Source organism: Gallus gallus, chromosome 11 (assembly GCF_016699485.2).
Source record: "Gallus gallus isolate bGalGal1 chromosome 11, bGalGal1.mat.broiler.GRCg7b, whole genome shotgun sequence".
Classification (NCBI taxonomy): domain Eukaryota; kingdom Metazoa; phylum Chordata; class Aves; order Galliformes; family Phasianidae; genus Gallus; species Gallus gallus.
Window position 1 is genome coordinate 308996 of NC_052542.1, and position 27914 is coordinate 336909.

The following is a 27914-nucleotide window of genomic DNA, read 5'->3' on the forward strand; positions in this document are numbered from 1 at the left end:
AGGCGCAAGATGGAGCTGGCCGCGCCGTTCCCGCCTCAGCGCTGTGGCGGCGGAGGGCCGTTCCCGCCCGCAGCCCCTGTGGGGATATGGCGCCTCGGCCCGGGCAGCTGCTTCAGCGCGGGGCCAGCGAGCTCAGCCCCCTACCCACCTCCTCGTTCTGCTTCCAGCTGCTCCCTCACGGACGCAGAGGTCAGGGCCCCAGGCAGCAGGGTGATAGGCTTTGTCTCTCCGGCTGTTATCTGCAGCCCCAGCAGGTGAGCCAGGGGGAGGACTTTTCGATAGGATACACTGGGATAAAAGCTTTACAGCCAAATAAAAATTACAAGGCTATAGAAGGACTGGGAAAGGCAAAATGAGTGTTGTAATCCCCACCATCAGTCCATACAGTGGTGGAGCCCAGCTCTGAGGAGCTGGGCTCGGTGGTCCTTATGGGTTCTTTCCAACTCAGGATACGCAATGGTTCTGTCTGCATGAGGTGCACATTCCCCATTGCCATGCCACTTGATTGCACATCTTGTTTTTTTTTCTCCATTATTCCCACACAAAGCCACTGTTGCCCTCAATACATCTCTCAAAATACTCCTTACATTGTGTCTGGGCAACAATGATTTGAAGGGAGTCTTTTTAGTTGGCTGCTTATATACACAAACCAGGAGAAGCTTCCTGGTTGCCCCATTGGGCTTCATTTCCAGCCTGCATAGTGCTGTGGCCAAACAAACAGTCGTTTGCAGGCTGTAATCTGAAGCAGTTCGATAATGTCAGCTCTGTCATCACCACCTCTGTTTCAGCTCTTTGTTTGGCTTTTGTTGGTTTTAGGTCTTGCGCAAGTACAGCTGCACTGAATCCGTTTCCTCCCAAAGCTATGGGCAGTGTTGTAAAGCAGCAAGCAATGCCTGTCTGTCGTCTTCTGGATCTCAGCAGCGCTGCCTGGTAAATGAATTTGTTGTTTTCAATCAACATGTACAGAAAAAACTCTGGTGTTTTTTCAGAAAAAAAGCTCTGGTGTCCAAAGAGCGTTTAGATGTTGTGTTGAGGGACATGGTTTAGCGAGAACCATTGGTGAAGGGTGAATGGTTGGACTGGATGATCCTGTGGGTCTTTTCCAACCTTAGCGATTCTATGATTCTATGAAAAGAAAAAGACATAGAAGTCCTTCCTGGAATATAGCTCCATTTTGTACAGTATGAAGTTGTAATTGCACTTAGAAAGATAATATAACCCAGAGACTGGCTGATAGATAGAAATAGTGCTTAGTCACTAATGACAAATATCCATAGTGCTCTATTTATAATGCTAACAGCATTTTCAGGTAGATATACTTGAAGTCAGTCTCACACATTAATCAAAAAATGGACTGTGTGATGCAGATGCTGCTGATTTCAGTTGATGCTAGACTGGCTTGGAAGCTCCCTCATAAACTGAATTTACTGGAGACAATATTCACTCTTCCAAGAAATGCATTCATAAAATGTCAGGAAATTAGAACATTGCCTTTAGGAACACATAATAGATGAGAGCTGAAGAGGCATCAGAATCAAACCTTAACACATATGCTGGCAGTACAGAGCGGGACATTTTATTTTATGATTTTGAAAAGATATTTATTGGAAAAAATGCCCATTTGAGGATTTCAGAAGAGAAGTTCACCCTCTGAATTCTGAAAACTTGTAAAACTGTAGATGTTTTTTGTGAGGGATCCATTTAGGGCACCATCCTAAGGGTAGACTCGTGCAAGTACTCCTGCAGTTTTAGCAAATCTGCTTTTTTTGTATAATATTTCCACTTAAATACAACTTAGGAGATATTTCCACATAAATGCAACTTAGGAAATGTAATTCAACTTAAAAAAAAAAAAAAAAAGAGGTTGAAGAATAAACAGTTTAAATACTCCTAAACAAACTGAAACTGAACTTAAGTCATACTAAAGAAAGCCAAATACACAGGAAATGGTTTTAGAATGTAACATGTAACAGAGCAGAGGTAAAAACTGCTGCTTAATCTCAGTGAATCTGCAGCCTGCTTATCAGCTTTGTGCTTGGTAGCAAGTTAATCCTGGAGCGTAGGCTGAGTTTAAGCACATCCTTGCCATGTAAGTCCACCCAAAGTATAATGCTCATGCACTTCAGTCATGGGAAAAAAAAAAGCATGTGCTGAGCTCCTTCAAGGTCGATGCTGAACAATGTGTATCCATAGGAAGTACTCGTTGCTGAGCATAACTAAGGCCGTTAATTGTCATGAGGATGACACTTCCAACCGTACATTTGAGGGTTTATGTTGGTTCCTTTTGAAGATTTGCTGTACAAAATGAGAACTTGGGACAACATTTGTGCTTGTTTTGAAATGAGCTATCTTTAGGGCTCATACAGTGATTTGTGTGACAGGCAATCTGTGGCTTTGACCAAAACACAGGGAATGACAATGCTTGTGAGCCCTAAAAGTAGGCATTTTTTTTCAAACTTCACTGTCTGAAACAGCACAGAGTCAACCGCGAACTCTGCAAAAACAGTTCAAAAAATGAGTTTAAGTCCCTCTGTTCCTTTTGTTCGGTTAAATTTGTTGAGTGAACTTGTTTACAAAAACAAATTAGATCCTTTGCCACTTCAGTCTTTTCTGTCATGCAAACTTTTACTGTAGCTGTTTGAAACAGAGTGATTATTACTTACAAATGAGAGTGACTACAAGCACCAAAATGCTAGGCAATTAAACAAAACATCTAAATTTAGGCTTCTAAATATATCTCACTGCCCCCAGCAGTATGCCTCCTCCTACACCGTTTCATTGGCTCTCAGCATTTGACTGGCTCCAGCGCTTATCTGGCCCCCCTGGTGAGGCAATTCTGCTTTCTAACCTGGCCAAAAACACTTAATTGGGTTAGGTTTTTTGCTATCATAATCACAAAAGTGCAAATACAGAGCATGCTAGGAGCAGAGAGAAAAGGAAGTGGCAGAGGTGAATGGAAAATGTCCCTCTAAGCACCAGAAGCATAGAGATGGCCCGGTCTTGTACAACTGTACTCTTATTTGCATGCTTTTCAGAGTAGGCCTCCTTTTATGGGAAACTTAGTTTCTCTCTACTGCAGGCTTTTAAAACAGATTGTAATGTAAACATCTGCCTTTCATCATTTCATTTTATCATCTGCCTGCTTCTGTTAACTGTCAGCTGTCTTCTTCTTTTCACTGCCCCGCCTGCTCTCATCATAATTTTATTGCTTATTTAAGTTACGTTATCATTATTATTATTATTATTATTATTTGTTATACACATCATTGTTGCACGTGGTTACAAACTATTTTTCTTCAGTGCTGTCCATGCTGCAAGGTAAAAATAGAGGTGGATATCTTCTGAGCATGGACAATTTTTTACATGTTACCAATAGACCTTGCTAGGAGAAAAAAGAAACAGGAAAAAAAAATAGACAAATAATCAGACAAAAGGATTCCAGTGTTCACTCAGCATTCTTTTGATTAATGCCCCAAGCTGTTTTCATTTTACTGTTTCCTACTCTAATCTTCTCTATTATAAATGGAATGTGCAATATTTCCTGTCTTCCCCAGTCAAATTTGGGGGTTTATCATTTGGGAAAAAAGTGACCTTTTGTAGTTACACTTATTTTTGAAGAAACAGATTGACTTCAGGACAGGTAAAACATTCAGCTCAGAGAGCCTATCCTTCGTTGCAGACTGTCTTACCTGTACTGAATTACCTTCATAAGGCTCTGGCTGTGTGTTGATGTGAGGGGATGAGTCACTGGCTTCACTTTCTTGCAAAACAGCACAGGAGTTGCAATCACTGTCTCGCCAGGAATTAAAAAGCTGCAAGGATTTTTAAAGATAAACCTATTTGTCCTTGTCTGTTTTGAAGGCCAGTAAAAAAAACACTATATATAAAAGAAAAAACAAGGTAAGGAGGATTTCTAGCTGTTAAAAATGTTTCTTAGAAATAAATATTTCTTTCTTGATTTAGGGCCCTAAGAGTAGTAGTATTTATAGCCCAGTTTCATGGTATTTAGATACATTCCTTTTGGACGTGAGTTAAGACATCCGTTGCATGTTTTGTTGTTGCTTTAATATTACACAACTCTCACTCTCCTAATTTGTGTGCTCAGTTTTTCTTCAAACAGTAAAATTCCCTTATGTTACAAATTCCATTGTGTTATCATCAATCCTTTTCAGATGTACCTTCTTCCCTTGCAATGCCTGCCTATCTCTCTTGTTAAAAGGAGTCTGGAAGCTTACAGGAGTCTCCTAATGCTCAGTAGTGGTTACACTGAAGGCCAGTTAGCAGGCAGCTCGCCACCAGAGGCTGAAGCCGGTGTCATCATTTTGTTTGTGTTACCATGCTGAGTACAGATTTTGCAATTAAAATTCCACCAGATGTTCCTTAGCAGAGCTACTTTGCATTAATTCCATGTTCTGCAGTACAGCTCCATCAGTTCTAACCCCACTGATGCATCTTTGCTTACAGTGTTACTTTTCTCCTAATTACTGCATTATTCTGTAAGGTTTGTGTATTTAAATAATTTTATACATTTATAAAAGAATTCCCTTTCATTTAATGTAAAGAACTTAAAACAGCACACTTTAGCATGTATATAGCATACTTCTGGGCAGCAGTAACAATTTTTGACTGAACTGATCATAGGGAAAGCCTTTATTGCCAAGACTTTTCAGAATCTTTCAGGATCAGCTAGTTACATTTGTTCCAAATTCAGGCTGTGTTTAAAAGTGAAGTTTTCCCAAATGTAAATCCAGAGACTTTTCTGTATAGATTCCCCCACAATGTGGGCAAATCAGATATTATGTCTATGTATGCTGACCTGAATTAATACATTTTATGTATAAGCAGAAGTGAACAGAGTAGTAAGCACTCCTTTGAATATTTAGAAATTGGGACCATTGTACAAGTTCTAATTCATGGGTTTACATAGCGTAGGCATTCTTTGTAAAATAATCAAAACAATGTTGTTTCACAGGGATGAGATCAGGTCAGGACTCCTGCCCAAGACTGCGTGCCCCAGGAGCAAGAATATGCCTCCATATTTAAAAACAAGCCCATTTTAACATTAAAAGTGTTGAAGACTAGGGGAATTGCATTTTGTTGTAGCACAGAAGGATTTATTGCCAGTCCATTTGCCTTTGCAATCAACTGGATAGTGCTGCTAATGGGTTTAGTCTTTTGTCTGCCAGCACAGTTGTTCCAATTTCTGATTTGTTCTTTACCAGTATTAGAAGGTATTCAGCCCTAAGGTTAAAATTATGGTTGGCTTTGCTAACAGAAATGATTTCTCAGCAGTCTATTTGTGTGTATTTTGCACTTTGCTCCTTTGTTCCACGCTTGGCTCTTGATTATTTGATGCATAGTGTCCCGCAGAGCAAATCATAGTAGACTAATTAAGAACCGAGAGTTTCCCAAGTTATGCAAGATCCCCACAACTATGAAAAGCCTTTTCAGCCTCTCAATCACATACTGTGAAGTGCTATAAATCAAACTTTTGAAAAGAATCAGAGCCGTGCTGCATGTACTTATATTCTAGTTCCAGAAGAAAATGGTTACTTCTTTTACACCTTACTGCTCTTTTTTTTTCAGTATTATTTTCCATAGCTTAAATCCTACAAACTAGGAGCATGTTGAATACCAGTAATGTTGTTTTAATGAGAGATAGATCACTGATAATGCACCACTGGTGACATTGATGTCTTTATTTTCATGTGGATGTGTATGAGGAAGTGAAGTAAGAGCGATCGCTTGGGCTTCTGTGGCAGAGCTGAGGCTGCACGATAAAGGAGACCAAACCTCCTGCTTCTGGGTGTCACGTTACTGCCTGTGGAGGTCAGGCAGATATTTTTACCTCAGTGTCACTTTTGGGAGAAACTTGGAAGACATCAGCTTACATTGAAACTGTAGGAGGCAGCCAGGTTAATTGTTAAAATGGGTCATCAGTGTCATTGCATGCAACAGACTTTATGGCTAGAGCCCTGTACGTGTCCTCACCTCACACTTCAGGAGACTGACTGCGTGGGTTGCTCAGTGCCGCGCTGCAAGAATAACTATATTTGTCCTTCTGCAGTTTAATACTGAAATGTTTTATTACTGGAGAGATTGTTCTCCTGGGTTAGTGGATGCTAGAATAATGCACATTATGCTTACCCTTTATCTTTTTCATTAGAATAAAAATCAGAGACATTTACATTCAGTGGTTGCACTGAAACAGGCAGAAGTCAGCTGTTGTGTATGCTCTTGCAACTGAATCCACTGTATTCTGTACAGTAAAATTACAGCTGGGAGATACAGGTAATAGTATTTTTTTTTCTTTAAAAAGCTTTCCTTTGGCCAACAAAAAAGGCCCACTGACTCTGCATGCATCTTCTCTTGCTACAGAGGACAACCATATGGTGCACCTGCCAAGAAATGACAGCTTTCACTTCCAGGTGTCCAGTTAGGGCAGAGGGAGCAAGAGTTGCCATTGGATTAAAAGAAAAAAAAAAATCAAGCCTTAGAGGAGCAAAAAGTGAATCTCTGTATTGACATACAAATAATGGAATAGCCCCACCATCCTTATTAAACACATTAAAGCAAAGTGTAGCAGCTGAGCTTTTCAAACTTTTTGCCCCATTACTTTTTCTCGTACAGAAAAATGAACCCACAGACTGTCAGATTTCAGGTTTGAAATGTGTGATAATTTAAACCAGCATTGATATTTCCCTTCTCTTAAATATTTAGTTAATTCTATACCTAAGTGAGAGGTTTCTGTAAAATAAATTTACCTACAGCCTTGAATTCCAGGATACAATTGATTTTAGCTGAAAGAACAGGTCTTAGCTGGAGCTGTGCGAACTGCATTTGAACCAGCTCCTCTAGTCAGACCAGGAAGAAGAAGTATTTACTCATTTTGTGGAAGCTTCCCTGAGCTGAAGTATTTTGGCTGTAGATTGTCTCATTCAGGGTACAGTGCAGCTTGTCTAAGACATGCAGTCCCTAGGAAAACAATCATGTTTCTGTGTGAGGTCTTACCAGTTCAACACAAATCGTGTAATTTTTTTTTTCCCCTATGATTTCATTTGCATTATAACCTTGTACATAGTCACTCTTTCTTGATTCTTCTATGATTTCATGCAAAAAAAGAGGGAGGAAAATATTTTAATGTTGAGAACTCTGCCCCCATCCTAAGCAACAGCCAAATGTCTGAAAATTGAGGGTGCTCTGTATTATGTCTTCCAGATAGCTGAATCGCAAACAGACATATCTTCACCGGTAGACTGTAGTGAAGTACATACTGCTTAAGTTACAATGTAGTTATTTAAATTCATTCCACAAAAAGACATTCACTTCTCCCCTAAATCATCTTAGTTAAGCATGTGTAGTTTGCATAAACAGATCCCTAGGTACCTAATGGGCACATGGAGGGAAAATGCTTAGCAGATCACTGCTGTATAAGTTAATTTTGTCTACTGAAGCTCTCCTGTTTGAGTAGAAAATGGTCCACAAATATGCTCTGCTCTGGCTGGGGAAGGGAGGAAGACGTCTTTTATGTCTTCTGAACACCTACCTGAGAGCTACTCCTTTGTCATAAAACCATAAGAGCAGACAACTGGTTGGTGCCAGACCCTGTTTCATCACTGGATGTTCACTGCCTCTATTTCAGACTGTTCTGTCTTCCTTCGCCTCAGCTTTGCTAGGCCAAACAAACAACATTTTATCAACTTGCCTTTACTTGTCATGCTTCCTCACTGCTCTTCTGGGTTCTCCTCAGTCCATGCTTAGGGCTGAATACTGTTTTGCAGCTAAAATGTTGCCAGCATGGAATAGAAAAAGACCCCTAGTTCAGTGCCTACCTTTACCCCCTCTCTCACCCCAGCTAACATTTTACTGAATTTCCTAGCTGGGAAAAAAAAAAAAAAATATATATATATATATATATATAGCCTTTTTTGGTCAGTAAGGGAAAAGGAGATATAATTTTGGCAGTCATTCTATTACCTCATACAAGCACTTTTCTCTGAAACCTAAAGAATGAACGAACTGTACGGACCTTTCTGGAGTGCTGCCAGATTACTTCTGACAGGAAAACTCAGCTGTGTTTTCTACTTATGTGGGTATTGTTGCTATGTGGAAAGTTCAAGACCAACAGTTGGAAATGTGTCGAAATACTGTGGAAGGTTATCATATTTCACAGGGTGAAGTTTTTGTTCTAAATCAATAACTGCCATTTAATTCAGCCTGGTTGGCAGAGTACACAGTTCCTTCAACTGATCATAGAATCATTAAGGTTGGAAAAGACCTCTGAGACCACTAAGTCCAACCCCAGCCCACCCCCCGCCCCCATGCCCACATCTCTCAGTGTCACATCTCTATGGCACTTGAACGCCTCCAGGCAGTGACTCCCTCACCTCCCTGGGCAGCTGTGCCAGTGCCTCACTGCTCTATTGGAGAAGAATTTTTTTCCTAATATCCAACCTGAATCTCCCCTGGCACAACTAAAGGCCATTACCTCTTGTCCTATACTTCTCTTACTTCTGTGGAACGAGGAAGGTCAACTGTAAAGACCTGTGCAGATTGCAGTTTGGGGATAAAGATCTCTAAATATTACCCGGGATGTATCCTTGGAAGAAGAGAAATAAAGGTAGGAAACAGCAAAATACCTGTCACAAATTATTTCCTATCAACACAAGAGCTAGAAGTACTATGTCTGAACTTCTTATCCACCATTTTTCTCACACTAGGATTAAGAAAAATGCAGTTCTTCAGTTATCAGCAGCCCGTTTGTTAAACACACACCAAATTTACAGTTAACATACTCTTGCAGCTACACTACACCTTTAATGTAACACAATTCATTAAGTATGTTCTCTGCAGACCTCATCAGGCAGCTTAATTTATGGTGGACTTACCTTCAAAATTCATGAGTTTTGTTTAACTTTGCTAACATACCAGCTGTCAAGCCAACCATGTCCTCACTAAAGGGTGTGCCAAGTGAGGCAAGCAGGGGTTGATTTCTTTTGATGAGGAACAAAACCAGAAACTCCACTAAGTCCTTTTTTAGCTCCAGAATAATATTTTACAAAGGAGGCAGAAGGGGTGGGAGAAAAAGAATGAGAAAAGCATTCTTCATGCATGAAAAAAAAAATGCAGCAGTCTTAGAAAAAGGGGAAAGCACTTAGAAAAAGGGGAAAGCATATTTAATAGATGTATATCATCATTATCAAATAATTGGCTGTGAAGAAACTTGAATTCTCTGTAGCAGCCTTGATGATGGTTAGGTCTTTCCCTAACAAACCAGTCCCACAAGTATTTATATATGTACATAACCTCACGTGGATAGCACAAGTGACTGAAGCTGCGGTACCATGAAAGTGTTTGCAAGATCATGCAGAATTGAAATGATACCATGTAAATACTTGAGGTTTGGTTAGCACTTCAGGTTGTTTAAATATAGAATCATAGAATCATTTGGAAGGGACTCTTAAAGGTCACCAAGTCCAGTTCCCCAGCTCTACATTTTAGACTTAATCAGTGTAAAAATTCTTATGTGTACACTGTTATTTCATTAATGCATTATTTTTAAAGTTTTGGAAATGGGTATTCTGTGAACATGCACTTGTCTTCCTCTGTTGTCTGGGACTCTATTTTGATATGTGCTGGCAACAACTATTGAGTGATATTTATAGCTTTGTTTTGTTCTCTACTGGAAAGGCTAATCTCTCAGAAGCTCCCCTCCAGCACCTCAGATTAATTGCCTACAAATTAACTTCAAAAAATTCTAGTGCAGGAGTTCTTTCGTTGCAGGAAGTATCCCAGCTGAGATAAGGGTGCTGTATAGATAGCAAAAAGGAGCAAGGGGCAAGGGATGGTCCTCTTTGTACGAGTCAGCAAAAGATGGCTGTGAGCAGCTCCAAGAAAAATACATACTGATAAAGTCAAGGGAAAAAAATACAAACAAAAAACCCTGCCTATTTCTGGTACTTTCCTTTAATAAATCTGTACAGCTCTTTCTCAGTGTTGCTTATTCTATATTTTGTGATATAAAGAGAACTATGGAAAAGAAGGATAAGGACAATAGAAATCTTTTTTGGCATACAAGTGTAACAAAATACCATAAGCTTTAAGCAGTTTGCTATTTCACATCAGTGATCAACATATCTACATTGATGTCTTTCTTACACTGCCAACTTATTACGGCCTCTTAAGAGTGTGTATCTTTGGTACAACAAAATGAATGCTTATTTCAGGTCACCATATCCCTGTTCTGCGTCAAAACTTTTTATATCAAAAGCAGTTTCATTTCAATCAACTAAAAGTATCTTTCTAAAACATCACACCACAAAAAGGTTCCCAAGAGCTGCAACTGTCAACAAACCCAAAGTTTAAATGTTTGTATTGCACAAGAGGTTTATGAGGAAGACTTTGCATTTGCCTACATTGAGGTATAAGCCTGCATTAGTTTAAGTTTGTTAACAACGAGGTTTTGGCAGTGGCACAGTTAGTTTATGACAGTGCTTTTAGCCCAAGTATCCATACAAAATCTCAAACTCATGCACTGATTTCAGTTGAGTAGGTGTCAAAGAAATCTGATTATGGGTTAATTATTAAATAACATACTTAAAGAATTAAATTCATGCTCATTTGGACATGAAATAAGAGATTTGCCTGTGTTTTGTAATTGGTTACAAACTGTCGTCTTGGATTATCCTGACAAAAGTCTGGGTAAACACAATGGTAATGGATCAGTAACTCTGTAAGATCACATCCTATTACAGATACTTAAGTTGGAAAGCCAAGTACAAGAACAAAATCTGTCTAAAAACAGATAACTTCGCTCCCACTTGTTTCATGCCAGTTCCCTAATTAACAATTAAGACTGCGATTAAGTCTGGCTTCAAATGAAATTCTCATCTAAGAAGCTGTTTCAAGAGAAGTGAGAGCCAAAGCTGTTTCTATGTAAAAAAAAAATAATAATAATGACAGATTAACATAGTCCAGCAGCTGGTACATCTGTCAGTACTATAAAAACGTTCCTCAGCAGAATGGAAGAGAATCATTTCTGAAAGCTAATAATTAAGTTTCAATAATATTGAAAGATTCCTTCATAAAATCCTATAATTCCCACAAAAGAATGGTTATCTGTTTTACTCTGGTTATCTGATGCCTTCCATACAAGCACAACACCAGGTCAGTGGTTCTCTTCCTCATCAGCTATTCTGGTCTGTTGAAGGATCCCACGTAAAGTGCAGATAGAAAACAAACAAAAAACAAAAAACAAAGCCACATAAAAAAAAACAACCAACAGCAGAGTCAGCCTTTCATTGGCAAAACCATTTTCAACACGTTCTTACACTGATTTTGATTGTAACACTGTTTTATCTCAAGACAGCGTAAAAGCTTAATGAATGTATATAAAAGCAATTTCTCACTGAAATTTATGATTCTAGCAGTACTGTAGTATGTGAATGAACAAATTTCTTATTTCACCTGTGCCTAGAAAACACATCACTGCTAAATCTAATGTTACAACCTACCAAATGACTGAATTAGGTGAGCAGTTTGAAACTGCAGAGAACAAATGCAATGCAGGGAAGCAGAATAATATAGGTTTTGTGTCTGAAGTCCTTGTAGACTGCCTAGTGAACTTTCTCATGTTATTTCAGTGCTTTGAGGCTTGAAGGAATCCCACTGTGACTTGAAAAACCCAGCATTTCTATAACCTCATTTTCATTATAACAAAGGTAATCTTACTATTTTCCTTTGCAGTTCAGCAGAACCATGATTTCAAAAAACGATCAGCTTGAGATCTTTTCTTCCTGGTTTAACTTCACACTGAGCTGCAGACATACATAGAGAACATGGATATAAGGTATTAATGTTTTTCCATTTACCAAACACTTTAAGCCTGCCACTCCAAAGTGCTGCAATCACTGCTTTTTTTTTTTTCAGGGCATATGATTGTTTGCAAGTAAAAATAGAATAATTTACATGCATAATGTAACATTTCTAAGACTTAAGGTCCTGTATAAGAAATATTTCTTAATTCTCTTATCTGGAAAGATGTAATAACAGCTGTTTTTCCTTTGTGTGATCCCAAAAACTCATAATCTGTTTCCCTGTCTTTTAAAGTCAAGGAAATAAGGTGTCATCTGACTTGAATAATATTTACCATGTTGCACATTGCACTCCTCCCCTCTAGGTCCAAAACTAGAATTTTCTGTACCAATCTTGGAGATTCCTGCAGGCAGTGGGTTGATGTGATCTTTTAATCTAGCTGGCTTTTTCCTTGAGAGGACTGAAACCGTGGTCTGCCAGAGAGACAGACTTCAGTCAACAGACTATGACAGATGCAAGTGAATCACTGTCATTCCAAGTCCACTTAAGAAACCTTAAAAAAAGAAAAGTCACAGCAGCAGGCTATCTCAGGAGGGAAACCTGTGCAGTGGCTGCTTTGTCCCTTCCAACTCCAATGATTCCATGATGATTCTGTGATAGTAAAGAAAAAAAATGTTCCAAAAGTCTTCAGATTGTTTAAGACAAAGACATTTTCCAGTCTGGCCCAATTCATTCATCTTACCAACTGGATCAAACCTTGTCCAAAACCTCTTCACTCTACACAAATAGAAAATTTTGTCCTGTAGCTAGTAGAAGGGTGGCTAACAGGTAACTCAGGATTGTAGAACTATTTGAAACATGCTGTGGAAAGAGGAACTTCAATATATTTTATATATATATATATATCAAAGCGCAATGAAACAAACAAAGAAAACCCCACTTACGCTATTGGTAAAAATGAACAAGAGCACTGGGTTCTGCCTCTGCACAAAACAAATTAGGCTTGTGCCTATTTGAATACTTAGCACTGCCATTAGGGATTTTATTGTACAATAAGTACCATACACCAAGAGAAAATTAATAGCCAAAGACCATTGTTAGCTTGGAAAACGTGCCTGTGTCATTCTGATTTCTGAGTGTTGACAGCAGAGTTCAGATGTGAATTTTCCTGTATGGATAGGTCAACTGCTTTATCCTTAAATCATGCCATCACTCAGTAGTAAATTGAAAAGGATGGACAGCCAGGTGAAGGAATTATCATACGCCAATTTGAAACCAACCAGCAAAAATAATAAGGAAAAAAACAAACAGGAAACTGAGCTTTTCACCTACAGATAGAGGCAGGCTTCACAAGTCAGAAGCAGTTTCCAGCTCAGTATGAAATCAGACCACAAAAGGAAATAAGTGGTTTCCCCTTCTAGTCACCATTTTCAACACTGAGTATCTACGTTTGTAGCTTAAAACTACAGTCTGGGATCTGGGAGAATATTGCCCTCTGGAACTGGAAATTCAGTCTTACCTGTCACTGGTTTTCAAGGTGCATAGTTTGTGGTCTGTGTCCAAGTGCCAGTGGTGGGTCCTAATGCTGTTTTCTTTACCTGAAGGTGGACCAGATAAGGGAAGAGTACAAAATGGTCTTCTACTGTCAGAGCTTGGGTGATCTAGTAAGACAAAAAGAAAGTTTAAAAGGAGTAAGATGAGACCTGTAAATGGAACAGCAACAGAACATAATGTTTCATTCCAGTCCTCTGCAGTGGATAATAAAGTTAAAACTGATGGGAGAACTCCTTTTTAATTACTAGCTGCTCTTTGGGCACTTGTTAATTGGTCACTACTCCTAGGAAGATTTTGGTGTATGCTGCTGTGTGCTTTCACGTTTTTCAGGAATTCTGCACGAATTTGTTTCTTAAGTTACAGAAAATTCCATTCTAAATCTGTCAGCTGTTGATCAGAACTAAATGCTTGGAAATGCAGATGTTGTTATAAGTTAGTTAGTTCCCTGTGGCTCACTATTTATTTCCAAAGGTATGAGGAATACAGTAAAAACATTTCTGCAGCCAGCTCATGCTTTGGATGACACCGGTAGAGGGCAGAGATCTGAGAACAGACACTTGTACTTGGAAAACATGTGTACATGTGGCAATAATAGTGATATTTATCCTTTTCTTAGAATAGCTGGAACTGAATATGTTTCAAGGTAGAGACCTTTCTTTGTTGTGTTCCATGGGACAGAATTTGCCAGATCCATGTCAAGAAAATTTTCTCTTCCTGCATTATTCATTCTGCTATCAAATAGAATAGTTGACAAGCTTGGTACTACAAGAGTTGAGTTTTTGTGAACAGATGACCTGAAAAAAAAAGAAAATAAAGAAGAATTATCTTGAAAACCTTCTTCCAAACCCTTTTCTAAGCAGCTTTGTCTTGGAATCTAAGGCTGTATCAGTGCAGGTAAAGGGGTGAGTGTGCAGCTGTTGAGCCTTTAGACTCTCTTAATTCTACTTCACCTAGTTGCCTCTGTTGCTGTGGCAGCACAGACCTGTAGGCTACCTGTCCTAGTTTTTACTGCTGTCCTAGATTGTTTCTGAAGCCTGTGCTGCCAGCAGCCATTGTCTCAGTAGAAAACAAGTTGTTCAATATAAAGTTAGCTCTTATCTAGGTACACAGTCTTCAGTTCTTTTGACATTGGCAGGCCTGCAACAAGTTCCAACATCACTTTGAGAATGAGAGTCAACAGTGTTGTTGAGTAATCACAAAACAGTCGTCCTTGCTGTTTAAGAAAATGAGTTGCAAATGCTTTTTTCCCCAGCTGACACTTTAGGAGAAAAAAGAAAAACACACAAGGAAGTCTAGATTTTTGCCATTGCATTAAGGCCTTCTCAAGGAGAGGTTCAAAGTGACTTTTAGACAGAGGGTGTTTTTGCAAGAGCAGCAGTCTGCTGCTTATAAGAAGGTAAAACAGGGTTTTGTTGATCGACTGGATATAGTTGTTCTTGTTAGGGACACAAACAAGATTTTGGGACATTTTGCTCTGAAGTGTTTTATTATGTAATGTCAGTAACTGGCAAGAGAGTCAAGAAGCTTAGGAAATACTTTTGTAAGACTCTCAAAAACATGCAGTGTACTCCCCTCTGAATTATGTATGCCTGTCTACGGTATGAATACTTTTGAACCTTTGTATGCATTAAGTGCTGTCTCCTGGGGAAAAAAAAAATAGCACAGGAACACTAGTAAGAATACAGAATGTTTGCTCAATTCACATTTGTCAGGAGCTAGAATACTGACACTGACATTTTATGGTGACAATATATATAATACTCAAGTATGCTGATACGTAGTGATAATGAAATGCATAGAACAACTTTGCATTTTAACACACATAAGTAGGTGCAGAATCTGACTCGAGTCTATCCTGTTACTCTTTCTCCAGCTTCCAATTTAAAATCCAGTTTTGGATTATGCAGGAGAAGGTGAGCATAGCCCTGTACTGAGATATGTATGCTGGGCTTGCTGTAACATATTGTCCTTCAAGCATACAAGTGGCAAGAGCACCCTGTGTTTAGTCTACCAAACTATGTCTGCAATAAGGATGTGTTGGTACTTGTACACAGTGGGGAAAACTAAGGTACATCTGCAGTAGATTTAGTCTTTACACTTCAACACTTACGAAGGAGTCAGTTTTCAAGAATCTCCAGTACCTTTGTCACAGTCATTTTGGACATGATATCCATTCAAACACTGTCTAGGTTTGGGAATGAATACCTTCTAGCCAGTACATACAAGAACACTGGCCTTGGTTCTAGAGCTGGCTTGTTGTACTTGAGGCTGATACTTGCTCTTACTCATCTGTATTTCCCAGACTGATTACAGCTGGTGACTGGAAAGATGCTATGATTTCTATAACCTTGGGGAGCAGTTGAGAAGGTTTCTACAGAAGACCAGCCAGAAAACTTCACAGTATCTATTTTCTTCAATTCTTAAATGAACTTGAAGTGCCAAAGGGTATTCTCCAGCTCTTTAGCATGTACAGAAAAGCAATAAACACAAAACCTTTCCTACTTTCGCACCACAAAGATCAAAGAATCAAGTGATGTCCTTGTATGGGAGCAAACTTAAGATTGCACAAACTTTTGTGCGCATCGGATTGTAGTTTGCAGTAGAGTTTGCTTCCTTATTTACACTAGTAAAAATTCCATTTAGAAGGTCTACATATTCTGCGGGAGGAATAATGCATTTTAACTACCATGTTGCAAATCAAATGGTATATATGTTTAAGCATCAATATATTGCAACTACACTAAGTACGTTATTGAGTATTAACTGTGCTATTGTGTTGAGCAACTGGGTGAACTAGATTAAATCAGTTTAAGTAGCTTCTACCTCAGACATCCTTTGATTTTCTTTTTGAATCAATTCTGAGACTTCAGAACTCTTATATGATATTCAGCATAAGTTATTTCATGTATATTGAAACAAAGACTGCTTTTAAAGGCAAAACTAGAAGTGTTAACACTCTTGTTAGTAGATGTGCTTGCCTTTAACAATGACCATGACTACTTTTTGCAACAGGCCATTTCAAGATAAATAACTTGCTTCAAACAGTAAGTCACAAATGAACAGATACATAAGCACTGTAAAGTACATGCACAGATACCTCGGGTATATGTGTAATTATTGTGGAGATATCCTAAGCACACAGTTTTATACAAAGACTTACACTTTGTCAGAGTTTCAGTCCTGTTGTGGATAGAAGTTACGTTGGGCAGCCACAAGATGGCAGCTGGAAGTGAAAGCTGTGCGAATACCAGCACAGTTTGCTCTGTGTAGTGCTTTTAGAAGGTCCTTTTCAGCCTGAAAAATGCAGGAGCCCTACAGTCAGCTGTGTCATGCAGGACTCAGCCCACAGCAGAGAAGCCTTTCTCGGTGTCTGCCTCTATAGAATGGGGACCGTTCTTAGATTACAATAATTATTACATAATGCTTTACAAACTGTTTTCTAACCATAATAAAAGGCAAAGGGACATTTGAATAGACTGTGCTGTTTGTGTTAGCATTCCCCTACAGTAAGGGAAATGATTAGCACAATAAAATCAGACAAGCAATCGAGAAATACCTTCACGAAGTTTCTGTTTGCTTAGGTTCTCCCAAGATAGTACTCCAAAACTGGAAAACAACAAACAAATGTTTGTTAGTTGGGGATCCATACTTATGTTCTCATCATTTCCAAGAGCAAGTTCATTGGTTTGAGAAAGGATTTTTCTATGTCAAAGTCTGTCCAAACATCTTATCTGATGAGATTCTTTTTTCCTGCATTATTAAGCTTCAGTTTTCAATTAAAAGGAAGAGAAGAGGAAGGGAAGAGAAGGGAAGAGAGGAAAAGAAAAGAAAAGAAAAGAAAAGAAAAGAAAAGAAAAGAAAAGAAAAGAAAAGAAAAGAAAAGAAAAGAAAAGAAAAGAAAAGAAAAGAAAAGAAAAGAAAAGAAAAGAAAAGAAAAGAAAAGAAAAGAAAAGAAGAGAAACTTGATTAAGATCAATAACAATTACATTTCAGGTTACTAACTACATATACTCCTGGAAACCTTCTTTTCTCATTTCTCCATCATTTTTGTTTTCAAGTAACTTAAATAGCAGCTGACTGAGCAGGACATTACATTAGGCACTGGCAGGCAGATCAGTCAGTTAAAAAACTGCAAAAAATTTGATTCTGATTCACTGCATGTCTGTGACCTTCAGCAAGTTTTGCTGACACTCCAAATATATTTTTCCTTTTCTAACATCCTAGGAAGCATCCCAGTGATACCATATATCTATATGTATAACCCCCAGGTCAGATGGTCTAGAATACAGTTATTTGATTAAAAACCCTCTACCTGCAAAATAAAATGCAGAAGCAAAGAGTCTGCTGGAAGAGAGAAAGCAGGCTGTGGGCAAGTTGGGAACAAAGAAACCTGTACGAGAAGAAGCAGTTCTAGGATAAACTCGATCATGTACCCACATCCTGCTGTACTGCTGAATTGCACAGTGTAGAAGAACCCCCTCTTTTGCTATATTTGCACATAAAATCTGACAGTGGTTTTACTTAAATACCCTCTACTAAAACATTAATGCAACATGGACATTCAGGCAACCATCAATCCATCTCCACCATGCCCACTAGGATCCATGTCCTTACAGACAGTTGCAATCTGGAGTTGCTGAGGCAACTAAAAGTATATGGCAGCTCCAAAACAGACATGTAACAGTAGGTAATCTTCCTCCTTTGTATAAATCCCTAAAGTTAAAAGTACGAGCATTTGAATGGCTCAGTAAATTATGCCAACATGCAAACAGAATACTGTTGAGATAAAGTCTCATTTTCATCTGAACGTGGACATTTCTTCCTGAAACAAAGTCTAACAACAGTTCACCACTTACAAACCACGTGAACTGTAGTGATTAGTTTCCTAAACTTGTATGAAAGTGCTTTGGCAGCTGCTGCTTTAAACATTTAGGTCTGTATATAAATATTTATATCAGACCTTTGGGAACAGTAATCTATTACTCACCAAATACAAGGAATTTCACATTTATCTCACTGCTGCAATTGACCTTATGCAGAATACTATCCAACCATGTTATGTAGATCTGGCATTTTTATTGTAGTGTCTTTGAGCTAAGTATTTCAGCAACATCGTGGAGTGTAACAAAGATAAGGGATACCCTGCCCTTGGAAATCCTACTCACCTGTAAGCATCTCCTTGCATGAACGTGTCTTTGAGGAGGGAGGCACACTACATCCTGGCACTTCCTCTGATTGCAGTTCTGCATGTCTGAGCTCACTTGCTGTTGCCTCTAGTTAGCTAGACCATGATCTGGACAGTGAACAAAAGTACAGTGCTGAAGTTGAATAGCAGGCTGTGACTACTGCCCATCATTTATGTGGTGTTTCTCTTTTGGCTTAGCCTGTCCTTAGTTTTGTCACGAAAGATAACTTCTCTTACGTACCTCATGGATGAGTGAGCAGAGGGACATGTAGCTCATCAGTCGCTATCCCCATGAGTCCACGATGCTGGGAAATCCCAAGAGGAGGCAGGAAGAAAGCATTCAGGCTTACAGCATCTGACATCTGCTACTTCCTGAAGCAGCAACTTCCAGTCCCTGTAATAAGCAGCAAAGGTGAGAGGCAGTTTAGAAGAAGGGAATTTCATCCAGTGATGGGAGCACAGGCAGTGGAAATGAGAGAGAACCACGAGGTTGAACACAGGCTGATACAATTCTACTAATAAAACCAGTACTATGTCATATCCCCAGAAGTTTGTATCCTTCTGCTTTTCATGAGATCCGCATATAAAAGGAAATTAAGATCTTCCTTGCATGTCTGTTGGGACATTGTCAAAACATGACATAAAGCAGTCAGGCTGAATTCAGACGATATAAGCAGCACTACTGCAGTGACTGTCATACTGAAGATCAGCTGCAGTTGGATTACATATCTGAATTCAAACAGGCTGTATTCACAGTGAAAGCAAAGCCTTATTTTGGTCACGAGGATACTAAGATTTTTCTGTCTAACTTCAGACAGTCACTTCCTTGTGCACAGGAAACACTGAATTGTAGATTCACTTGGGCATTTCTGCAGGACGTTAACCCAGCTGCAGCTTCAACTTTTTTGTTGTCTTGTATTTGTCTTTAAAAATCTGATTAATTTTGTGGTACTGCTTAGTTGGAAATTCATTGGAATTCCATCAAAATTCAGTTGATTTCGACAGACCCGGAGCTTATTGTTCTAAGCTGAGATTTCGGTTTCTGTTTCTCGTACGTGTGTGTGCTGCTGATTCATGAGCCTGGGAGCTAATTACAGGAAGTGAGTTACAGCCCCACTGATTTTAGTACTTATTTCCTCAAATCTAAGCATTTCTCATCAGTGCATGGTGAAGGTTTTGCAGGCGAAGTAGAACTGTAGTAGTTTCTCTCCCTGTTTTCCTACACCCTGAATAATGTAAACAGGAAGTCAGAATGGTAGGAGGGAGGAAAGCAGAACACAGGCTTTGGGGAGCAAGTGTAAGTGCAATGGTGCTAAACCAACATTGAAAAAAAAGGAACATCTAAGTAATCAAAATGCTCAGAACTCCAAACACAGTACATGTAGGCTCATATAATGAACATAGGATCTAAACCATTCCTGAATTCATCTCTTTCCACTTGAAATAGAATCAAGTAAAAGCTGTAACATTGTTTGAAACTCCTGCTAATTCACTAATTCGATAAAAAGAAAAGCTAGCAACGGCTCCTGGTTTGGATTTTTAAAGCAAAATGAAAACCAGGTCAGTGTTTCTGTTACAAACCACGACCCGCCGAGGAGCACTGTCCCCGTCTCACATCCCACAGCTGAGCTCAGTGGTTTGCTGGTGATCTCCAGAAGTTTGCCCCCAAAAGAAGAGATCTGTTATTTATCCAGGACTCTGCAAATGCTGCTATCGTAGTTGGACTAATAACGGGGTATGGTACCATGTAGTGGCATTATAGATAACAAAGTCTCACTCTCACTCACTCAGAAGTTTGGCATTTTTCCTAGTAGTTCTGCTCTTCTGAGCACCCATTTGTTTCAGGTTTCCAATTTTAAAAATTAATTCATAGTGAAGATGTTTTTCTTAGGATGGGAAAAGCTCTTCTAGGTTAAGCTAATACTCAAACGCTCAAGTAAAAGAAATTGGAAGCAAATATCAACTTATATTTGAAAACAAAGGCTTAAAAGGACAAGTGACACAGCGAAGCTGCTGCAGATACCCAGCACAGCTCTGCTTTGATCTGCAGCTGGAACCCATGAGTCATCTGCATTGCTTGTCTCTCCTTCTATTGGCTGCCAGCAGACATTTCCTGGTAGGACACTAACTCCTTAGTGCCTGCGGATGTGTTTTCACGGGCTGATTTATTAGCTGCCTGTAACGAATGAGATGGATGCTTTTTTCCTCGCAGTGGGAGCTCCGAGGGAGGGATCAGATGATGGGGACGCCGCACCCACGGGAAGCAGCGCCTCCTGGGGGAGGGTTCGGACTCGCCGTCAGGAGAGGAGACCCGGAGAGCCTCGTGGCTTGTGGGACAAACTAGGTTTAAAGTTGCTAATCAAAAAGCCAAAACGACAGGGGGGTTATGTTGCTGATCATAGTTCGGAACAGCAGTTCCAATCCATGTCACCTGCAGTCTTTGTACAGTAGTGGGCTTACTGTGTACACAGCTTCCTTCCCTCCTCTTGTCTTTTTTTTCTTCCCACGTATCTTTCCATTTGTTGAGTTTGCCCCATGTGACTCTTGGATTGCGGCTTATTGCCATTAGCCATTCCTTATCCCACTTGGGATCTTGCCGTCCGTATTCCATAAAACTCTTTTGCAGCGCGTCCCATTGATGAAGGGAACCAGACATTATTCTAAGCCTAGGATCCTACCATCTATGGCAAGTTCTGTCACCTGATGCAATGGGGACAGGCAGGTACTTTAAGAAACCCTGGCAGAAGGAAATCAGGCCAAAGGGCTGTGGTTACACTTGGAGTCTTAGAATTATGTGAGTGAGCAAGCAGCATAGCTTACTGTTACTTGCAAGAGAGACCTCACTGCAGCCTTCCAGTACTCAAAGGTAGCTTACAAGCTGGAGGGAGACCAACCTTTTACATTGTCTAATACTGATAGCACAAGGGGGAATGGCTTTAAACTAGAAGAGGGGAAATTTAGCTCAGCTGTCAGGATGAAATTCTTTACTCAGCGGGCAGTGGGGCCCTGGCACAACTGTCCAGAGGGGCTGTGCGTTCCCCACAGCTGGAGGTGCTCGAGGCCAGGTTGGGTGGGGTCAATTCCACTTCTGGATTCTGTACTGAGTGTCCCTACCCCTGGTGATCCAGCACCCAACAGAAGGGCTGAATCACACTGCCAGCAGCTGGCATGCTTGTGCATTACTGGCTGTCCCCACAACTGGTACCTAAAAGAGGGAGAGAGAAGCAGGGTTGATATGTCAGCAGCTTGCTTCTATGTGGTAGCTGTGTACTGTGTCATCACTTTGTACTCTCCCACCACCTCCTGGAGCTGCTGATCCTGGGCTGTGCTGGGGACCCTTGAACCCTGGGTCAAACCATGATTGTTAGAAGCCCCTAGAGCTCGTTAGATGCCTCTAGAGCTCTCACACTCTATTGGTTTCCCTTAGTTTTGTCCTTTCCCCTCTCCCAGTACAATCCAGTTCTGCCCAGTCCTTCATTATATAACCCAGTGGAGGAACCAAAACCAGGAGGAAGCTCTGTGGGGGCTGGGGAAAGGGGAAGTGATAGCAGCACCTTGTGACAGAGGGAGGGGGGACATCACAGAACAGGGGAAAAGCAGAGACATGATGACAGGGAGACATGGGATCTGCAGGGGCATGGAGGCACAGAAGATTAAGGGGGACAACAAAACATGGGAACCTGAGGGACACAGGGGACATAGGAGGTCATGGAGACTTGAAGACATGGAGACATGAGGGACATGAGAGATATGAGGACATGAGGGGCATGGAGTCACAACACAGAGCATCAGGGAGGTGGCATAGCCACTGGGGACAGGTGCCGCTGCCGCTCCTCCAAAATGTGACAGCAGTTCCCACCACCTACGTCAGTGGTGACATGAAGTGACACTACAACTTCCCTTTTTCACCCCAGAAAGGAGAAAGCGGCTGAGGATGATGGAGACAGCGGAGAAGGCATGGTGAGAGGGGAGAAAAGGGGAATCCTGTATGGCTCTGTCCCTGTCCTTGTCCCCAGTCCTACATTGGTCCTATCCCCAACACCCCTCCTGTCCGCAAATCCCTGCATCCCTTTCCTCAGCACTCCTCATCTTACACAGAGTTCTTGTCCCCAAATCCTCAACTCCATATGCCAAACCAGTTCTGCACTGGCTTTTGCGGGGAGGAGGGCAGCAGTAATGCACTGGGTTATACTGGTAGTGGGGGCACTGGGTCACTGGGTTATTGTAAATGGAGCTGGGTTGTGGTGGGCAGCACTGGTCACGGTGGGCAGTACTTGGTTATACTGGGATGGTGTCACTGAGTCATCCTTGGCACAGTGGTCTCTGTGCCCCAGCCCTTGACCCTCTCTATCTCCCCCAGGCCCAGCACCAGGATGTGCCCCTCCCACTGCTGTCCACTCTGGCTGCTGCTGCTGGTGACAGTGACACTGATGCCGATGGTGCACCCGTATGGCTTTCGCAACTGCATTGAGGATGTCAAGGCACCTTTGTACTTCCGCTGCATCCAGCGCTTCCTGCAGTCGCCGGCCCTGGCAGTGTCTGACCTGCCACCACATGCCATCGCGCTCAATCTGTCATACAACAAAATGCGCTGCCTGCAGCCCTCTGCCTTTGCCCACCTGACACAGCTGCATACCCTGGACCTGACCTACAACCTCCTGGAGACCCTCTCCCCTGGTGCCTTCAATGGGCTGGGTGTGCTGGTGGTGCTGGACCTGTCTCACAACAAGCTGACCACACTTGCTGAAGGGGTGTTCAACAGCTTGGGCAACCTGTCCTCGCTGCAGGTACAACATAACCCCCTCAGCACGGTGTCACCAAGTGCTCTGCTACCCCTGGTCAACCTGCGCCGCCTGTCTCTACGGGGCGGGCGGCTGAATGGGTTGGGGGCAGTGGCAGTGGCAGTGCAGGGCTTGGCACAGCTGGAGCTGTTGGACCTATGTGAAAACAACCTGACAACGCTGGGGCCAGGCCCACCGCTACCCGCCTCGCTGCTCACCCTGCAGCTGTGCAACAACTCGCTGAGGGAGTTAGCGGGGGGCAGCCCGGAGATGCTATGGCACGTGAAGATACTCGACCTCTCCTACAACAGTATCTCACAGGCGGAGGTCTTCACCCAGCTCCACCTGCGCAACATCAGCCTGCTCCACCTGATCGGCAACCCCTTGGATGTCTTCCACCTGTTGGACATCTCTGACATCCAACCTCGCAGCCTGGATTTCTCTGGGTTGGTGCTGGGGGCTCAGGGGCTGGATAAGGTGTGCCTGAGGCTGCAGGGTCCCCAGGCCTTGCGGCGGCTGCAGCTACAACGCAACGGGCTGAAGGTGCTGCATTGTAATGCACTGCAGTTGTGTCCTGTGCTGAGAGAGCTGGACCTGTCCTGGAACCGGCTACAGCACGTGGGCTGTGCCGGCCGGCTGCTGGGCAAGAAGCAGCGGGAGAAGCTGGAAGTGCTGACAGTGGAACACAACCTGCTGAAGAAACTGCCGTCTTGCCTGGGGGCCCAGGTGCTGCCTCGGCTGTACAACATTTCCTTCCGCTTTAACCGCATCCTGACTGTTGGGCCCCAAGCCTTTGCCTACGCCCCGGCCCTGCAGGTGTTGTGGCTCAATATTAACAGCCTGGTGTGGCTGGACAGGCAGGCACTGTGGAGGCTGCACAACCTGACAGAGCTGCGCCTGGACAACAACCTGCTGACCGACCTCTATCACAACTCCTTCATTGACCTCCACAGACTGCGCACCCTCAACCTGCGCAACAACCGTGTCTCCGTCCTCTTCTCTGGTGTCTTCCAGGGGCTGGCTGAGCTGCAGACGCTGGATTTAGGGGGCAACAACTTGCGCCACCTGACTGCACAGTCACTGCAGGGGCTGCCCAAACTGCGCAGGCTGTACCTGGACCGCAACAGACTGCTGGAGGTGAGCAGCACTGTGTTCGCCCCAGTGCAGGCTACCCTGGGGGTGCTGGACCTGCGGGCCAACAACCTGCAGTACATCTCACAGTGGCTGCGCAAGCCGCCACCCTTCCGCAACCTGAGCAGCCTGTACGACCTGAAGCTGCAGGCGCAGCAGCCCTATGGACTGAAGATGCTGCCTCACTACTTCTTCCAGGGCTTGGTGAGGCTGCAGCAGCTGTCGCTGTCACAGAACATGCTGCGGTCCATCCCACCGGATGTCTTCGAGGACTTGGGCCAGCTGCGCTCCCTGGCATTGGCTGACAGCAGCAATGGGCTGCATGACCTGCCTGACGGCATCTTCAGAAACCTGGGCAACCTGCGGTTCCTGGACCTGGAGAATGCAGGGCTGCACTCGCTCACTCTGGAAGTCTTCGGCAATCTCAGCCGGCTGCAGGTGCTGCACTTGGCCAGAAACGAGCTGAAGACCTTCAATGACAGCGTTGCCAGCCGGCTGTCCTCCTTGCGCTACCTGGACCTGCGCAAGTGTCCGCTCAGCTGCACCTGTGACAACATGTGGCTGCAGGGCTGGCTGAACAACAGCCGTGTGCAGGTTGTCTACCCCTACAACTACACCTGTGGCTCACAGCACAATGCCTACATCCACAGCTTTGACACACACGTCTGCTTCCTGGACCTGGGGCTCTATCTCTTTGCTGGGACTGCACCGGCAGTGCTGCTGCTGCTGGTGGTGCCGGTGGTGTACCACCGCGCCTACTGGAGGCTGAAGTACCACTGGTACCTTCTGCGGTGCTGGGTCAACCAGCGGTGGCGGCGGGAGGAAAAGTGCTACCTCTATGACAGCTTTGTGTCCTACAATTCAGCTGATGAAAGTTGGGTGTTGCAGAAGCTGGTGCCTGAGCTGGAGCACGGTGCCTTCCGCCTCTGCTTGCACCACCGCGACTTCCAGCCGGGCCGCAGCATCATTGACAACATTGTGGATGCTGTCTACAACAGCCGGAAGACGGTGTGCGTGGTGAGCCGCAGCTACCTGCGCAGCGAGTGGTGCTCTCTAGAGGTGCAGTTGGCCAGCTACCGGCTGTTGGATGAGCGGCGTGACATCCTGGTACTGGTGCTGCTGGAGGACGTGGGTGATGCTGAGCTGTCTGCCTACCACCGCATGCGGCGGGTGCTGCTGCGGCGCACCTACCTGCGCTGGCCTCTTGACCCCGCAGCTCAGCCGCTCTTTTGGGCACGGCTGAAGAGGGCACTGAGGTGGGGAGAGGGAGGAGAGGAGGAGGAAGAAGAAGGTTTGGGTGGAGGGACGGGAAGGCCCAGGGAAGGAGACAAACAGATGTAGTGGAGGTGTTAGCTGGCTGGAGGATGGAGGAAAGTCAGCCATAGGGTGGAGGACAACAGCTGGCCAAAATGTGAAAGAGAACCATCCATAGAGTGGAGGACAACACCTGGCCAAAGGGTGGAGTAGAGCCAGTGATGGACAGCAACTATCCATATGGAGGATGACAACCAGCCGTAGGATGGAACACAACAGCTGCCCATACAGAAGACTACAGTTGACCATAGGGTTGAGGAGAACCAGCTGTAAGATGGAGTACAACTGATCATAGGGTGGAAGACAACCAGCTGTAGATGGGAGGAAAACTGTCCGTAAGATGGAGGACATCCAACTGCAGGACAGAGGGCTGTAGAGAGGAAAGCAACTGGCTGTGCAGAGGAGGAGAAGCAACCACAGGGAGAACCACAGCAGGGCTTTTCTCATCCCAAAATGCCAGGTTAACCTCCCAAAGGACATCAGAATGGCCTTTCTCATTCCAAATACCCAGATCTGCCAATTCAGATGGCTCTACTCAGTCAAAATTCTTATGTACTGTAGAATTAGATTCTCGGATTCTCCTCCAAACAGGCCCAAGAACAACCTTCCTCACTCCAGACTGTTACCCTCCAAAAGGACCTCAAACTGACTTTTCTTGCCTCAAAATGCTTGTACCATCCCAAAGGACCCCAAAAGTGCTTTTCTTCCCCAGAACAGAGTTTCTGGGATCCCACAAGGCATTGCTGCCATGGGGTGTAGCAGGCTCTGTTGTGCACAGAGAATAAAGTAAGGCTCCCCCCGCTTCACTTGTCCCTCGCTATGGTCATATTTGGGGTGAGGTGGGATTGGGATGGCATTTTACGGGGCCAGACAATGGCACAGTCAGATGAGGGGGGCACTGTCCCTGAGTTCTTTTTGGCCATTGTTTGGGATTCTGGCTGTAAAATGAGGAGAAAACAGAGATTTTGAGCAAAGAGTGGGCTGAGGTGGGAAGCCCAGGACGTCTCAAACTCCCACAGACTGTCTCAGTATCACCAGAACCACCCTGGAGTCCCCATTTCCCCCTTGGAAACACCTAGTATGCTCAGCCTCTCCTGCCTCCAAGGTTCCTCCAGGCTCTGCATTCTCCCCTAGAACATACCAGTACCCCATTATCCCCCTCCCAAAGTCCTACTTTCCCTTCAAACACCTTTAGTATCCCCACAGACACCTGGCGTTCCCCCAGAATCACTCCAGAGTCCCCCAGTTACCCCCCACTACCCTCAGAGCCCTCTACCGACATGCCTTCTCCCCAACCAGAACACATATTTCCACTCACAGAGCCCTCCGAGTATCCTCAGGACACCACCAGATCATTCCAGGATCCCCATTTCCCCTCCGTTGTCTCCTAGTACCACCCTCTCTCCCCAGTATCCCCAGTTCCCACGCAGGAGTCCAGCTTCCCACTCAGACACCCCACTGATACCCCTGTGATATCACTGCAGGTGCTGGGGGAGAAACACTGAAAAAGTGGTCAGTTGCCTTGGGACCACAGAACTGCAGCTGGGATGCAACAGCTGAGACCACCAGCAGCAGCAGCCATTCCCTGAGACACAGTTCAGCTGCCAGATGTGAAGAAACCTTCCAGGCCACCAAATGTGTATACAGGAGGGGCTGGTGTGTGGCCAAGTACCAAACATCGAAACACAGAATCGTTAAGGTTGGAAAAGACCTCTCAGATCCCCAACCCCAGCCCACCCCCACCATGCCCACTGCCCACGTCCCTCAGTGCCACATCCGCACGACTCTTGGATGCCTGCAGGGACGGTGACTCCCCCAACTCCTTGGGCAGCTGTGCCACCGCCTCACTGCTCTCTGGGAGCAGAAATTGTTCCTAATACCCAACCTGAACACAGGACACGGCTGCCAGCAGGCACACTCTGTTACCATTACTCACTTTGTAACTACCGAGTGATGAGGAAGTGATTTAGAAGACAGGCAGGGAAGGATTAACTGGGAGTCGACCAGGACACATGGGAGAAACAAAGGGAAAATGAATGGGAGGAAGAAAGAGGAACCCAGACTCTCTGCAGCTGTGCCAAGGCAAGGGACAAGAAGAGAGGACACGCTGAAATACAGGAACTTCCATTCACGTG

The 27914-nt window shown here is 43.3% G+C and overlaps 2 protein-coding genes across 9 annotated transcripts in view; one reads left to right on the plus strand and one right to left on the minus strand.

Moving 5' to 3' along the window:
- SLC7A6 (solute carrier family 7 member 6) overlaps window positions 1-249 on the minus strand; it is a 28096-nt gene extending 27847 nt beyond the window's left edge. For all 4 annotated transcript variants that reach the window (XM_040645970.2, XM_015292306.4, XM_015292305.4 and 1 more), the window contains exon 1: window positions 149-249. The gene's annotated coding sequence lies outside the window, so the exon portion shown is untranslated. The remainder of the gene's footprint in view (window positions 1-148) is intronic.
- TLR21 (toll like receptor 21) lies at window positions 1-26585 on the plus strand. 5 transcript variants are annotated; one of them, XM_040707022.2, is made up of 5 exons: window positions 1-254; window positions 817-930; window positions 11746-11848; window positions 22468-22513; window positions 22914-26585. In XM_040707022.2, the coding sequence occupies exons 4-5, from the start codon at window positions 22488-22490 to the stop codon at window positions 25804-25806; spliced, it is 2919 nt and encodes a 972-aa protein (XP_040562956.1). In that variant the 5' UTR covers window positions 1-254; window positions 817-930; window positions 11746-11848; window positions 22468-22487; the 3' UTR covers window positions 25807-26585. The 5 variants fall into 5 exon arrangements, with proteins under 5 accessions (XP_040562956.1, XP_040562958.1, XP_040562959.1 ...); XM_040707024.2 differs by lacking the exon at window positions 22468-22513; XM_040707023.2 differs by lacking the exons at window positions 1-254; window positions 817-930 and adding an exon at window positions 8345-8620.
- The last annotated feature ends 1329 nt before the right edge of the window (window positions 26586-27914 follow it).

Coding starts and splice junctions, on each gene's coding strand:
- TLR21 (XM_040707022.2), top strand. CDS start 22,488: ATGATGGAGACAGCGGAGAAGGCATG. Junction 22,514..22,913: donor GAGACAGCGGAGAAGGCATG/GTGAGAGGGGAG, acceptor TATCTCCCCCAG/GCCCAGCACCAGGATGTGCC.